Source organism: Octodon degus, unplaced genomic scaffold (assembly GCF_000260255.1).
Source record: "Octodon degus isolate 3935 unplaced genomic scaffold, OctDeg1.0 scaffold00062, whole genome shotgun sequence".
NCBI lineage: Eukaryota > Metazoa > Chordata > Mammalia > Rodentia > Octodontidae > Octodon > Octodon degus.
In genome coordinates this window covers 9170580-9184387 of record NW_004524638.1, presented here as the reverse complement: position 1 = coordinate 9184387, position 13808 = coordinate 9170580, and the positions used below count along the sequence as shown (strand labels likewise).

The 13808-nt window shown below is 49.7% G+C and overlaps 1 protein-coding gene across 1 annotated transcript in view; it reads right to left on the bottom strand.

Annotated features, from left to right (window-relative positions):
- Nucleotides 1-619: 619 nt before the first annotated feature.
- Nucleotides 620-13808, bottom strand: part of Anxa13 (annexin A13) — a 56937-nt gene continuing 43748 nt past the window's right edge. The window contains exons 7-11 of the mRNA XM_023718824.1: nt 12886-12954; nt 12376-12477; nt 8282-8357; nt 5040-5152; nt 620-1936 (exon numbers count right to left, since the gene is read on the bottom strand). Coding sequence (XP_023574592.1) covers nt 1817-1936; nt 5040-5152; nt 8282-8357; nt 12376-12477; nt 12886-12954 — 480 coding nt within the window. The 3' untranslated portion in view covers nt 620-1816. The remainder of the gene's footprint in view (nt 1937-5039; nt 5153-8281; nt 8358-12375; nt 12478-12885; nt 12955-13808) is intronic.

Genomic DNA, 13808 nt, shown 5'->3' with positions numbered 1-13808 from the left:
TTAGATACCTCTAGTGATTGCCACTGTCCCAAGAACTAAGCCCACCCTCGGCAGCCAGAAGCACTGCTGGGATCCAGATACACACTCCCCGCCTCGCAGCTGCCTCTGCCCTATTTCTCCTTTTACCACATCTATCCTCTGAAAGAATAGCTTTCTCCTCTTTCTGAGCACAGCCTTCCCAGCCATGCTTCCAGGCCACACAGCTTCTATGCGTTGGCCAAAACTCATCCCAGACGCACCTCTGTGAGGCTCACGCATAGACCCGAGCTCTTCAGTGCACTCCCAACATTCTGTTGAGCTATGGAAACATCAGTTTACTTTTTTGGCTTGAAAATAAGCCTCCAGGGCCAGCGAGATAGCTCAGCAGACTAAAGCCCCTGCTTTGGCAAGCTCAGGGACCAGGGTTTGATCCCGGGTCCTGCATGCTGCTCTGGCCTCCGCACCCCACTTGGGGCATGCTGAGCTGGCTACTGAGTCTGGGCATGGTGGTACAGACCTGTAATCCCAGTGCTGGGGAGGCTCAAAACTGGAGGATCACTATGAGTCTGAGCTTTGAGACCCTGTACCAAATACATAAATGAAAAAAAAGAAAAGAAAAGAAAAAGAAAAAAATTGCCAAAACAAGGTTCATTTTCTGCTTTCCCTTTTACCCTCAGCACAATGATTAGTAGAGAGAAGGGAATTAAGTAGATGAAAAAATACGCAGACCCACGTCCATGTATTTCGAGCCACTTTTCCAAGAAACATATTAGTGGGTGATTTCCAGAGTCTGCCACCCTGGCATTCCAGTCCTCATTCTGTTGCTTGCAAATGCATTTAGCCAGTTTATTTAATGTCTGTTTTCTTAGTTTATAAATGGGAAAAATCAACCTTATAGAGCTGGAGGGGATTAAGAAAAAGTTATGCCCTTCAGCAGTACCAGGGACACCCAGTGAGCCACTGGACCAAGGTATCCATCCGTGTTCTTGTGACAAATTTCTCTGCGTGTCACTCCGTGCAGTCACTAGACCACCCTCGTGGAGCAGAGATTCTGTTGGTGCCAGTCCACCTGCGAGGCAGGCCGCTGACCATAGTCCTGCCACTGGTCCAGCTGTACCTGAAGAGCAGTGGAGACGGGAGGGAGTCACACGCCTAGAGAGGTAGGAAGCCCAGAGAGCCAGGCAGCGTATTAGTGGGTTCTGTGTCCAGCTACGCTTCACATGGGCGAGGTGGGTCTTTCCTTCCTGCTAGCCTTGGTTTCCATCCTTAGTGACTGTTAATAGAGGTGACTGCGTTCCCCAAATGATGTTTGAACTTTACCTGGGTCCTGTTTCCTGGGCAAGAACTCCAAATAATCAAGCCAGTTTGGAAAAAGCAGCAGATTGAGGCATAATCTGCACCTTTAATTACCTCGGGAGCTTTGAAATTGAACACACAGAAGGAAAATCAACAAGTTGGCTAATTTTGTTTTCCCTTAACCACTTCATCTGCACCCAGACCACTCCCACGCCTGCACAGTACACATTCTCCTAAACATTTTGTTACAAATGCATAGTTTTTCATCAGTTGCTGATATTATTTGTGCTCAGGAAGCATTCGGCGACTACGCTAAGGAAGGGGAAGGGTTAGCCCGGGTACTTGTTAGCCAGGGTTCAAGGCGACCTGCCCAAGCAACCTGCACTTAACCAGCTCGACCTTGCTGTGCTGCTCATGCTGTCAAGAAAGTGAACAGGGCCCCAGGGCTTCTGGTGCTGGCATCGTACAAGATTGCAAGTTTGATTTGAAACGTGTTCTTCATCAAGACGGTGCTCCCGTGTTTCTGCTGCTCTGGCTGGGCTCAGTGTAAGAGGGCCACTAGCAGTTTCCGGAAGTCCCCGGAGGTGTCTGAGCTGACCATGTCAGAGAGAGACTTCTGGTACTTCTCCTGGAACTTGGCTTTGATCCCCTGAAGGTCCACCTGTAGGGACGACAGCGACGTTAATGGTGTGTTCCCCGTAGAGAGCAGGCACTTGCCTAAACTTGCTTGGGCCTTCAGTCCACCTGTGAGGTAGAACCAGCACTATCTCCTTTTTGTGAGTATGAAAAAGAACACTAAATTTAGTCCTGCAAAGGTCGAAGAAGTGTCTGTATGTTCTATTTAATTGATGAAAACCAAACCTTAAAGTTCGTATGACTGTGTGCATTACAAAACAGTATTTCTCTTCTGAGTTTTTACATGTGCTGGAAATGAATAGTTCTTAGATACAGGACTGTACGGAAACAAGTGTTGGGCCCTACTTGGCCTGCAGGCCACAGTTTGCTGGCTTTTGGTAGAAGGTGAAGAAAGTTGTGGACACAGAGCTTTGAGACGAGTTTTTCATGCACCCTGACTGGCAAGGATGAATCTGAGTGCTGGAGGTTGGTATAAGACCTAAGTGAAAAACAGAAAAAGATTGCTCTACTGAAGCCCTCTTACAGCTAATAAGGAGCATAAATCTTGCATAGAAAAGATATAGCTCCAAGAACTCTTGTTGCGTAGGTCTTGCTTTACCTTGGTCTTAACCATCCAGTAGAAATGTATAAAAACGAAGTATAAGAAGTAAAGCCATGCTGTTAGGTTGAGCTGTAGGGGACTCAGGGCAACAGTTTCTGACATTGCCAGTCAAGCGGAAGACCCAATACTATTATGGGCTACTGGACTCTTTTAGAATATTTTGCTGCATTTATACACCTATAATATTTATTTATTTATTTATTAAAATGGCTTTATTTATTTATTTATTTATTAAAATGGCTTTATTTATTTATTTATTTATTTTTTGTGTGTGTGTGTGTGTGTGGCCTGCTCAGCCCACCAGGGGGCGGGGCTGGCTGGCATGTGGTGCTGGGGGATTGAACCGCGGTCCCTGTGCTTTGCCAAGCGTGTTCCAAGTAGGTGCTTTAGACCACTGAGCCATCTCTCCAGCCCCACCTATAATATTTAAATGATGGAACTTAACCAAAAAAAGGGGATACAGGTGAATGTCCATTTCGTATCTGTGTATTCAAAATGGTTAGGCTAGATATATAGTTACATTCTCTTAATGAATAGAGGGATTTGTTGTAATAGTGTTTGTAAATAGGATATCATGTCTGCATCTTGTACAGCAAATAACCACTAGGAAGAGAGTACGCAATGTGTTAATTATTGAAACTGTCCTACCAATTTGATTTGAAACGGTCTCAGTGCTATTTGTCTGTCAGTAAAATTATGGGGGAAAAAAAAGAAAAGATATAGCTCCAAATTGAATAAAATGAGTCTCATAAGGGAAACAGAACTCTCCATAGCCAGGAGTTTCTACTGTTTTCTCTCTGGCATAGACCCTCCTCTGCACTCCGGGTCTAGAAACTGTGGCTCAGATCTGGTCTCTCATCTCTTGCCCCAGTTAGAGGCTAAACTGAGGCAGAAAAAAATGAGAAAGGACAAGATGGAGCAGAGACAGACTGTTTGGAGTAGATGCTGAGCAGAGGGGAGAGGTGACTGGAGGAAGATGGGGTACCCCCTTGCTTGGAGGTCCTCCTGATCTCCAACCTGACCCCTTGCCCAAGAGGAAAGGCTGCAGGATGAGACACTGGGACTCTGGGAGTACTCTGTGGCCTTAGGGGATTAGGGATCTGGCTAAGCAACATCTCCCTGGGTCTGAAGCAGTCTGAGGAAACTTCCACATGTTGAGATGACAGGACATGTGGCCAGCACGGCGACCAGAGCACCTTGGAACTGAATGTACCCTGGTCCATGTCGGAATAAACTTGGACCTGTGACCAGCCCTTGGATGGGTCTGACCTCCCTGGGGTCTTTGGGTGCCCTATGCCTGCTGTGTGGTGAAACTTCACTCCCTCAAAACCCTCCATGACTTTGGCTGGGGTTGCATTGCTGAGACAGAGAGCAGGCACCCAGAAAGAGAAGGGAGAGAGCGTGGTAAGGAGAGGGAACTCCAGGGGAGAAGACAGGCTGCAAGGGAGAGGCGGTAGAGCAAAGCGGACTTGGAGACAGCAGAAAAAAATGAGTTGTGAAGGAAGAGGAGAAAGGGGTGTGTGAGGGGGCAGGGGAGAGATTCCAGGAACAGAAATAAAAATGAAAGAACCATCTTGCTGCAAAATTATTTAAAGACAGCATCAGATGTTAAGTATTTGTTGAAAATGGGTCAGAATTTGGGTTGGTACCACTCTTCCTCTATTGGACAATTTTTTGTTTTTGAGGGAAGATGTGTGTGGTTGTCAACTGCTGCACTCCACTTCCTTTTCCAAGGCTCCTCCGACTGCAGATGAAGTGCCACTCTCCGTTATCCCCTTGCCCTGTGGCCCCGCGTGCCAAGGCACTGGCTGTGGGTCTTGGCAGCTGCCCACAGGTTTATTTTCCTAAAACTCAAGAATCCTCTTCTGATGGGGCGAAGAGTGCTTTTTAAGGGTTTAAAAATCGTTTGGTCTTTTAATGTATAAAAATGCATCTCTGTTCCTGGGAATAAATCATTCATATGACACATAAACAAAAATTTGTGGTGTTAAATTGTTTTCTTTGTGTGGAGCCCTCAAGAAAAGGGTATGCCTAGGAAGGCTGGAGGCGGGGACCAAAAATAAAAAAGATTGAGAGATATTCTGTTGAATGGACATGTTTCAAGTATAAAATTTTGTTTCTACTGTGTGTTCAGTGAAATAAACACCCTGCTCAGGAGGTGGGAGATATCTGCTTCTTGTCCCTACACACGGTGGCCCCTGTCAGCAACCCTGTTTTGTCTTAAGATGGAGCCAGGCATATCCGTGGTACCTCCACGTGGCTCATATGTTCCCTCCCTGTACACAGCGCCACCAACTCTCCGGAGCCACAGACGACAGAAATAGCAGCAAGGATCATTACTGTATTTTTATAAAAAGAAACAGATTGAAGCAGAGCACAGTCTTCTACAGATTCCAGGAAAGTGAGGGCTGTCTCTGCTCACTTTTTCTGTAAATAGGCCTTAGAAGAAAAGAAACCATAAGCGGATGACATCAGAGGTGGCGAAAGAGAAGTTGCTGCCGCCTCTTTGGAGCCCAGGGTGTCTTACCTCGGCCCTGGTGACAATGACGCGAATTAACGTCTCCTCATCAGTCCCCATGCCCTTCATGGCCTTGTACAGAAGGTCGGCGAAGTAGCCCTCACGGTCTCGGGCACATCTCACTGAGGGGAAAAGGAAAGGAGAATGCGAGGCATTCATGTCGAACACTAGGAGGACACTCCAGGGCCCAGGGCAGCCCAGAGGGTCACCTGGTCACCCAAGGGGCTGCCAGGCTTATAAGGCAGACTCTGAAGGAGCTGACTTCCCACCGTGGAGAAATGAGATCTGGGAGATTCCCCATATCGGCTCGCCTGGGCTCTTCAGCCAGATCCAGGTCAAAACCACTTCAGAAGATGGGAGGCTCCCCTGTGGCCCCGGCACCCTCTGAGAGCAGGGGTGGCCCTAGTTCACAGCGATGACTTGGCACCTTTGTTTCCCAATAGTGTGGAAGAAAGCCCCGACTTTTCCACTTAGATAACGTATGCATGGGAAACAGCTGCTATTGTTAGCAGCAGCAGCAGGAGTCCCCAAGAGGTGGGGTGGGGACAGCCAGGGAAGGCCGGAAAGCAAAGGGCAGCCAACTGCTCACTCTGCCCCTTGCTCTTCATGGCCTTCAAGGAGCAGGGGAGGCAGAGTGGGGTGACACAGGTCTGTAATCCTTGCTGCTCAGAAGGCTGAGGCAGGAAGGTGGAGAGTTCAAGGCCAGTCTGGGGAACTTAGACTAACGCAAAAAGAAAGAAAGGGCTGGGCGTGGTACAGCACCCCCAGTACTGTAGTGGGAAAAAAGCAGAGATTCTCAGACTTCACCCCTACAAGACAATCCCCTTCTGCACCCTGTTCCACTTTCTGTGGGAAATCTGGAATGGGAACTGGGAAACTGTGGTAACAGGCGATTCTGACTTGGGTCCCCAGCTATGAAGTGGCGCTCCTGGTAGCAGTCATTGAGAGGTCCCAGCCTATGCTTCAGCTTTCGGCTGTAACTGGACATCTTTACACGTTGAGCGGGAGCAGGTTGCAGCATGTCTTGCAGAACTGTTGACGGAGCCACGCGCTTTGCACAGCTTATTCTCAAGGATTTTCACTCTTACTTTTGCTACGACTGAGAACAGCTGCTCGTGGCTCCCGGCTCGGAGAGCTGGCGCCCCATCTTCCGCGTACTTCCTACCCTCCGTGTTGTCTCCACGGTCACCTCATCTGTCGTGCACAACTCCGTGTGCATCATGCTCCTTAAGAGCAAGCACTGGGCCTCTCTCGCCTCTGATCCGGGTACCTCGCACATGCCCAGGCCCAAGACCCACTGAGCCAACGTTAAGTCACAGAGAGCTTGCACTGCTGTCCTCCCACCACACACTCGTGTTTTCCGACTCTCCACACTGCAGTAGACAGTCATCGGGAGCCTCAGAGCCGGACGTGAGTAGAGCCCTCTACCTGCTTAACTGGCCCTCCCTTAGCGCCCCCAAGCAGTCATCCACGCTGGGCTCAAGCGCTTCCAGCGTCCACTGTGGGCCAAGAGTATCGGCGGGATGTTCACCGCTCTGCACATCACGGTACACACCCTATAACGCTGAATACAACGCGAGCACGGGTGGGGAAAGTCAGTGGTCATTGTGGGTTTTTTTTTTAATCCAAAACCCAAACCAGTAGCGTCTGGTCACTTGGCAAAACTTGCGGGGCCGCTTGTTGTGGAGGGCCCCCTGAGCAGTGCTCCTTGAAAGAGGAGCAGCTGTCTCCATTTCGGCTGTGCCCGACCCTACTTCCATGTCCTGGTATGTACAGAGCGGCTAGGACTTTTCCTCATCCCTTCAACTGGCCGTAAGCAGTGCATACTGGCCTAGCCGAGGTGCTGGTGGGAGTCTCTGAAGACTGAACTCGTGCTTCCCTGATACCCCACACCTGCTGCTCTTTAATGTGAGCAGGGTCGAGACAGGAGGAAGAGCCAATGCCTCACGCTGTTGGCTGGGATGAAGCCTCCTCGAGACAGAGGCTAGGACTTCCTGGGGCTTGAAAGATAACACTTCAGAGCTGAAGCACCAGATCCCCAAACATTAGATACTATCTCAATAGTATAATGCAAATTGCCTTTTTTGTGTATCCTTCTTTCTGCATGTTGCAGGCCTCCTGTCTGGCCCAGCTCACAGTACTCACCTACTTCCTGCCATTCTCAGTCGTCCATCCTCAAGCCACTACTCCTTCATGACCGAATAAAACCCAGGTTTGGCCCTGAGTCAAGGCCTTTGCTCTGGAGAGCCATCACCATGGCTGGACTTAGGACCCCTCGGCTCCCCATAACTATAAATACGCCTTCCTGTCTTTATTCTCACTGTGGGTAGTACTGGAAGTTGTAGACGGGAATTAACTTGTTGGGATTCCAAGACCTTATCCATGGGATTACAAATACAAACTTCCTGGACTGATATGAGGACCAAAAGGGCTCTCTGTACTTGTTCGGGTTCTTCCCTTCCGGGGATGAGTCCCTCCCCTCCGTGTGCCACCTGGGATGGTGCCCTGGACTCGTCCCCGCAGCAATGAGCACAGTGACAATGCCTTCCTTCCAGAGCTCACAGAAAGAAAACAGAGGCCTGCCAGAGATGGCCTCTTGCCCATCTCTCTGCTATTTCCTGCCTCTGGGCAACATGCAGGGAGAAGGTCCAGTGGTTTGCTTGGCATGGTCTAAACCTCGTCTCTCTCTTCTCTCTAAATGGACAGCATTTTCTGCAATTGTTGAAGGAAACCAAATTGGAAGGGAAACCCTGACGCCACTGGACAGACTGGCTCATGGACCTTGAATGTGGGTACTGTTCAGTGTGTGTCAAATGAACTGTAAACCATTACCTGAGGCTTGGACTACTGAGAGATGCTGGGGGCCTCCTAGTCTTAGTGGGGTTGCAGAGGACCGTGATGCCCTCCTGGAATCCAGGTGCCTATCCTAAGGTGCTTCCTGACTGCTCAGAGCTAGGGTTCTCCCCAGGAACCACCTCCAATTGACAGAGCTGACTTGCCCACCACAGCAAACACCCCCAGGTACTGCTGGCCCCAAGTCACTGATGGATGTCAGGTGCTAGGACCTCTTGGCTCCCCTGCTCTACTGGGACATCTCAGCATCTGAGTGACAGGAACTGCATTACATCCACTTTGTCCTCTGCCTAATGTTGTTCTGTTATTTGCCAGCCCATTCCCTGAGATCCTCTTGCATGCAGCCTTCAGTCCCCAGATATGGTTCCAGGACAGGGACTCTCCTAATGCTGCTTTACCAAGAGTTAAGTAGGTCTTCTGTAAGTCTCCGGACGTTTCCTCTTCAATGGCTTCTTCCATGTCCTTGCCAATGAGCTGGAGAGGCAAGCAGAGTCCAGCTGTTATTCCTGGATTAGCTTTTAGCACTCTTGGGATTGATTTTTTATAACAAGTGCTAAACTTCCTCAGATTCAGCACTGCTGCTCTAAGGAAACCCTCTCCTGCCTCTTGCCCTTTGGGGGCTCTCTTGCTATGTGTGGGTGTGTAGGTGCCTGCGCGTGTGTGGGTGCCTGTGTGCGTGGGTGCCTGCGTGGGTGCCTGCGTGGGTGCATGTGTTCGTGTTTGTGTGCGTGTGTACGTGTGCACCACCTGCATCTCCTGGCCTTCCTTGCCTTGGGTCTAGGGATCCGGTCCCTTAGCACAGAATGGAAATAAGTAGCGGCTGTGAGGCTCACGGTAGGACGCTGACTGAGCAGGCTGCAAGGGCTGGGAGCTGGAGGCGGAGCACACCCCGAGGCTGCGCTCCCTCTCTGGGCGAGATCGCAGATGGCTCTCTGCACAGCATTACGCATTAGGTTTCTTTCCAAATATTTACAGAAGCTAAAGTTCGAGTAAATTGTGACTGACTTTAACACAAATACTGCCTGGGCTAAGCTCAGGGCAGGCAAAAAAGAGAAAAGAAGGTGCTTCGCTAGATTTGAGCACTTTGCCTCTTTCTAGAAATTCTCTCTTATAAATATGACACAATTGATCCTACAGATTATTAGGACCCTTGAGTGCAATCTAGTGGATTTTGCTCTAAGTTTTTTATTATGAAACTGCAGGTAAACAAAACGTTCTTTGTGATGTAGGGACAACACGGGGGGGGGGGACGGTCTGGAGGTAGCAAAGCTCCTTGTTGTGTGCCTGCCATTGATTGCCTATCTAGATGTCTTTGTTCTGGTGATGGAAACCAGACTCAAAGGGGAGGGGATTTCAAACCTGTCCTTCCTTAGCTGCCCAGGTGCGGCTAGGTGCAGCGTGGGAGGTGGTATTTTGGAAGGGTGGGCGTCACTTCCTGACACAGGGCTCCTGTTTTGCAGGCTGAGATTGCATTTCAAGACTTCATTTTGTTTATATGAGTCTGCGTTGACTAAAAACTTATCACATTAAACCATTTACTATTTCTAATAGAAACAGTATTGAAACAGTACTGGGGCCAGAATAGTGGTTTTAACATTTTTTATAGACTCTTAGCCTATAAGACAGATAAAAGAAGACAGACAGAGCTGTTCTGCAGCGGTAGCAGCAGGACGTGGTCTCCTGGCTCTGGCGTTAGGCTTCGATGCCATGCTCTGCCCACAGGAGGGCTTCCTCGCACAACTCCAGGGGGCGCCCTTCACCCAGTGCACTGAGAGCACACGGCCTGACCTCCTATTCTCCTGCTTCACTCCATCCTAGTGACTAATGAAGCATCTCCATGGGCCCCACGGAGCTCCGTGCGGAAGCAAAGCAGTGCTGAGTGGTTGGCCTCCCCAGCGAGCTTCCCACTTCAGTCTCTGGAACATCTATTTCTTAGGGGACTATTCAGACGGATGAATTTTTCTGATCTCAGAACAAAAGCACATCAGGAGGTAGACTGCAAACTAGGCTCAGAGACTCTGGTGCCACAGGCTGCAGTGTCTCTAGGGGAAGTTATTGGAGAAATAAGGGCGATGCCGTTAGTAGAGGGTGCAGTCCAGTATGTATTACTGAGAAGTCTCGCTTTTAACAGATTCGCAAGAGATTTCCCTTTCATTTGGAATCGATTCTCCCACATTGACAGTGCTGAGAGCAGAGCCCAGGGTACTCGGGCTCTGCTAACACAAGTGTGAGAGTCAAAGGCTGACCTTGCCTGTCTGGTAGAGTTGGGGACCGCGATAATCTTGTACGATGTAGCCATGTCCGGAGGCCCTGTTGCTTGGACTGGGACTGCTGAGACCGTTAGAAATGAAGCCTCATGCTTGGAGGGCAAACACAGGAAAACCCCTGAATTTGGGGCCAAACATTAAAGTTCACCTTGATGCCAAGATAATCTACTATATAATATACTCCGGTGATCTCACACTAGTGTTTTTGGGCTTTTGGACAGAAACCATCAAACCCAGGGCCTTAAGAGCATGATCAACTCTTAAGAAGTTATCAACAAAGAGCAAGGCTTTTGGAATGCAGCGATATTCATAGCATTGTCAGAGCTGGTTTCGTGTGGAGTCAGCGGATCCATGATTTGCCTTAGTGTCCATTTGAGTCCTGTTCTGGTTATTAGTGCTTGACCAATGTTTATCAGGCACTTACTGTGCACCAGGCACTAAGTGTTCGCTTCTATGTTTTCTTTGTTCTTGTTTTTGTTTTTTTTTGCAGAACTGGGGATTGAACTCAGGCCCTTGTGCTTGCCAGGGTAGCGCTTATTCTACTGAGCCATCTCCCTGGCCCAGTGCTTGCTTCTATTAATTCACTCGATTCTTACTAATCCTGCGAAGTAGGTACTATCAACTCTATCAGCTGGTTGGAAAATGGAGGCAAGAACCCTTCATAATTTGCCCCAGGCCGGGCCCCTAGTAGCTCAGGGCAGACTTTCTGGACTTCCACATGCCTTGGAATTACTTGGGGGCTTGCGAAGACTCACAGATGGTGAGACCCAAACGCCAAGGAATCCCACTTAGCAGGTGTAGTGCGGGAGCTGCGGCTTTTCATTAGCAGCTTCTCAAGTGATTCTGATGCTGCTATCTAGGATTAACTTCAAGATCCCACACTGGCTTCGATGTCCTTGCAGGTGTGCCACCACTAGGTCACTCAAGGGCCTGTACACAAACATACACACACTGCTGTGTGTGATTACATAGTGACCACCAGTGACAGCCATGTTTGGAGACTCCACCTGTGGTTCCTATCATGTGGGAAACGGAGCCCTGGGGAATCCTCGGCAGAGGCCACACGGCTCCAGGCGCAGAGTAGGGGGAGGCAGGGTCAGCTGCCTTTCATCAGGACTCAAGCACAGGGCCTTGGGGCTTGCATGCAGAAACAATAAAATCCCAAAGCTCTGTTGTCTTTTCCTCTCCTGGCACCGCACAGGAGAGGCCACTCTGAGTGAGCAGCAGCTCTGGCGGGGTAGGAGCCCTGCCAGGGCGTCTTGGAGGCCTCGTCCGCTTTCTGCTACTGACTCATTGTGTGGTCCTGAGAAGTCATCAAGGGTTCCTCACAGGCAGGCTGACCGTGTCCGGCAGTTGTGGGCCACAATAATTGCTCAGTTACATTATAATTAGGCTATTGGAAAAGCGAAAAGGACATACAGGGCGTAGATGTGCTTTGAATGGGTGAAACAGTCTGTAAAAATAAAATAGGAGGAAAAAAAGGAAAGAAAGAGAAGGAAAAAGAAGGAAGGAAGGGGGGGAGAGAGAGAGAGAGAGAGAGAGAGAGAGAGAGAGAGAGAGAGAGAGAGAGAGAGAACTGATACTCCACTTACAGCTTTTTTTTTTTTGTGGAACCAGGGATTATTGAACTCAGGCCCTTGCGCACTTACAGCTTTTTGCAAATTGAAGTTTCTTTTCAGGGGACAACTTAGTACCAAGTATGTTGAAATAGCTAACTGGCTTTGCTGGCTGGAAATGATCATGAGATTAAAAACATAACTTATGCGTGTCTTTTCAGGAATCTCTCTCTGAAGTAGAACATATCGGTCTGAAAGCGGTAGGCGCTGCTAGCCCAGCTGTTAACTGGAGTAATGAAAACGAAAGAAGACGCTTGCATGTTTACCAGGGGTCACATTCTTGCTGAGGCTTTCTCTGAACTCTTAGCCTAACCCTGCAAACATCTGCTGACTGCGCTTGTAGCCCCTGCACTTTGGTCCCACCTTGGCTGCAGCGTGTGACAGACATCTCTGCTTCCCTCACCTCTGCCAGCAGCGCAGGGTCGCCTGCCACTGCACCCACCCGCAGCTGGCTTTTCTTCACTGCAGGGCTGGGCTGAGCACTGTGGGATTCTGGCAGCATCCTGGGCCTCTGCCCATGAGAAGAACCACTGTTTGAAAGCCCTCCAGGTCCAGACCCCAGACCTGGGCTCCTCTGGGGGGCCTCAGGGCTCAGAGCACTCTACTTACAAGTTGATAGGCCAGAAAGGTGGCTCGAAGCTGGGCGTAGCTCCTTTTGGCTAGGACTTCATTGAAGGCGAGCTCATCAGTGCCCCAGCGGCCTTCTCCTGCCTGAGGGCAAAGGGCAACAGCATCACAAGGACTTTGTGAGAAGACGAGTGGACAGACAGCTCTGGGCAGGCCTCGCTCACGGGGCTATAAAGCATGCACCGAGTAGGAGTCGGGTGTGCGGAGCAGCTTCTGCGCTCCTGACACGCAAGGACACTTCACCTATTTACGTTGTTGCTGCTCACGCTTATCCGGAAACAGACTCGAGACGGTGAAGCCCAGCCACGAGACATGGGAACAGTTCCTCATCTGTGCCCTACGCCCATACGCAGGGGCACGTATTATTTCTTAAAGACCACCTTTATCTCTCCAGTCACTCCCATTGGCATAAATAAAGAATCCTTTGTTGGAAACAGGGCTAACACATTAAAAACAAAGACGCTGCTGAGCCTGGCGCGGCCGCCCACTTACATCATGCAGCTCTCTGGCGTCCTGGCCGGCCAGCTCCTTGTTCACCTCGTCCCCTTCATCACGGTCAGCCTAGAACAGGGACACATTGTTCCTACCTTGAGTTCTCGCCTGACCACAGAGAACAAGGAGAGAACTGGGTGTGGGGTGCCCTAGAGCGGGGGCCTCCGAGGAGCTCGGCTCGCCCCGCCAGGCTCAGGACCTGCTCTTTGCTGCCACCTTTTGGGCGTAGATGGCAAAGGAAGTGGCTTCTGAGGAGACGGTGCTCCCACCCGCTCCCTCGCCTGCCTCCATTCCTCCCACTCCCCGTCTCCACTCTCTCCCTCCCTGTTCCCCCTCCCCTCACTCCTGTCTTTTGCTCTCCTGCTGGGAACGACTCCATTTCTAGGCCTTTAACGTTCTTTTTTATTTTGTTTTTAATTTTTAAAATTTTTTATTTTTTTCTGTGGAACTGGGGATTGAACTCAAGCCCTTGCACTTGCCAGGGAAGTGCTTATTCCACTGAGCCATCTCCCTGGCCTCCTCTTTTTTATTTTGAAACAGAGTCTCCCTCAAGATGCTAAGTTGCACAGACTGGCTGCCACTGGCTGTCATTTTTGGCTGTCATTTTTGCAATCTCCCTGACTCAGCCTCCCAGAGTGCTTTTTTTTTTTTTCCCTAATAGAAACCATGGTCACTCACACTGACCTCAGAGCAGATTGACAGCGACTTAGGGGGCTGCCTAGAGCAAGTCCTTTGGGCCACAAATAATCTTCCTTCCATAAACCCAACTTCTGAGAGCTGGTCAAGGAAGGAAGGATGCAGAAGTCTAACCTAGGCCCTAGGAGGTAAGTGGAATCTTAAGACAAGTACTAGTGACCCACGCCTGCTTTTCTCCAGTGCATTTGTTGAGATGTCACTACTGTGCTTAGGTTCTTTCTTTCTTT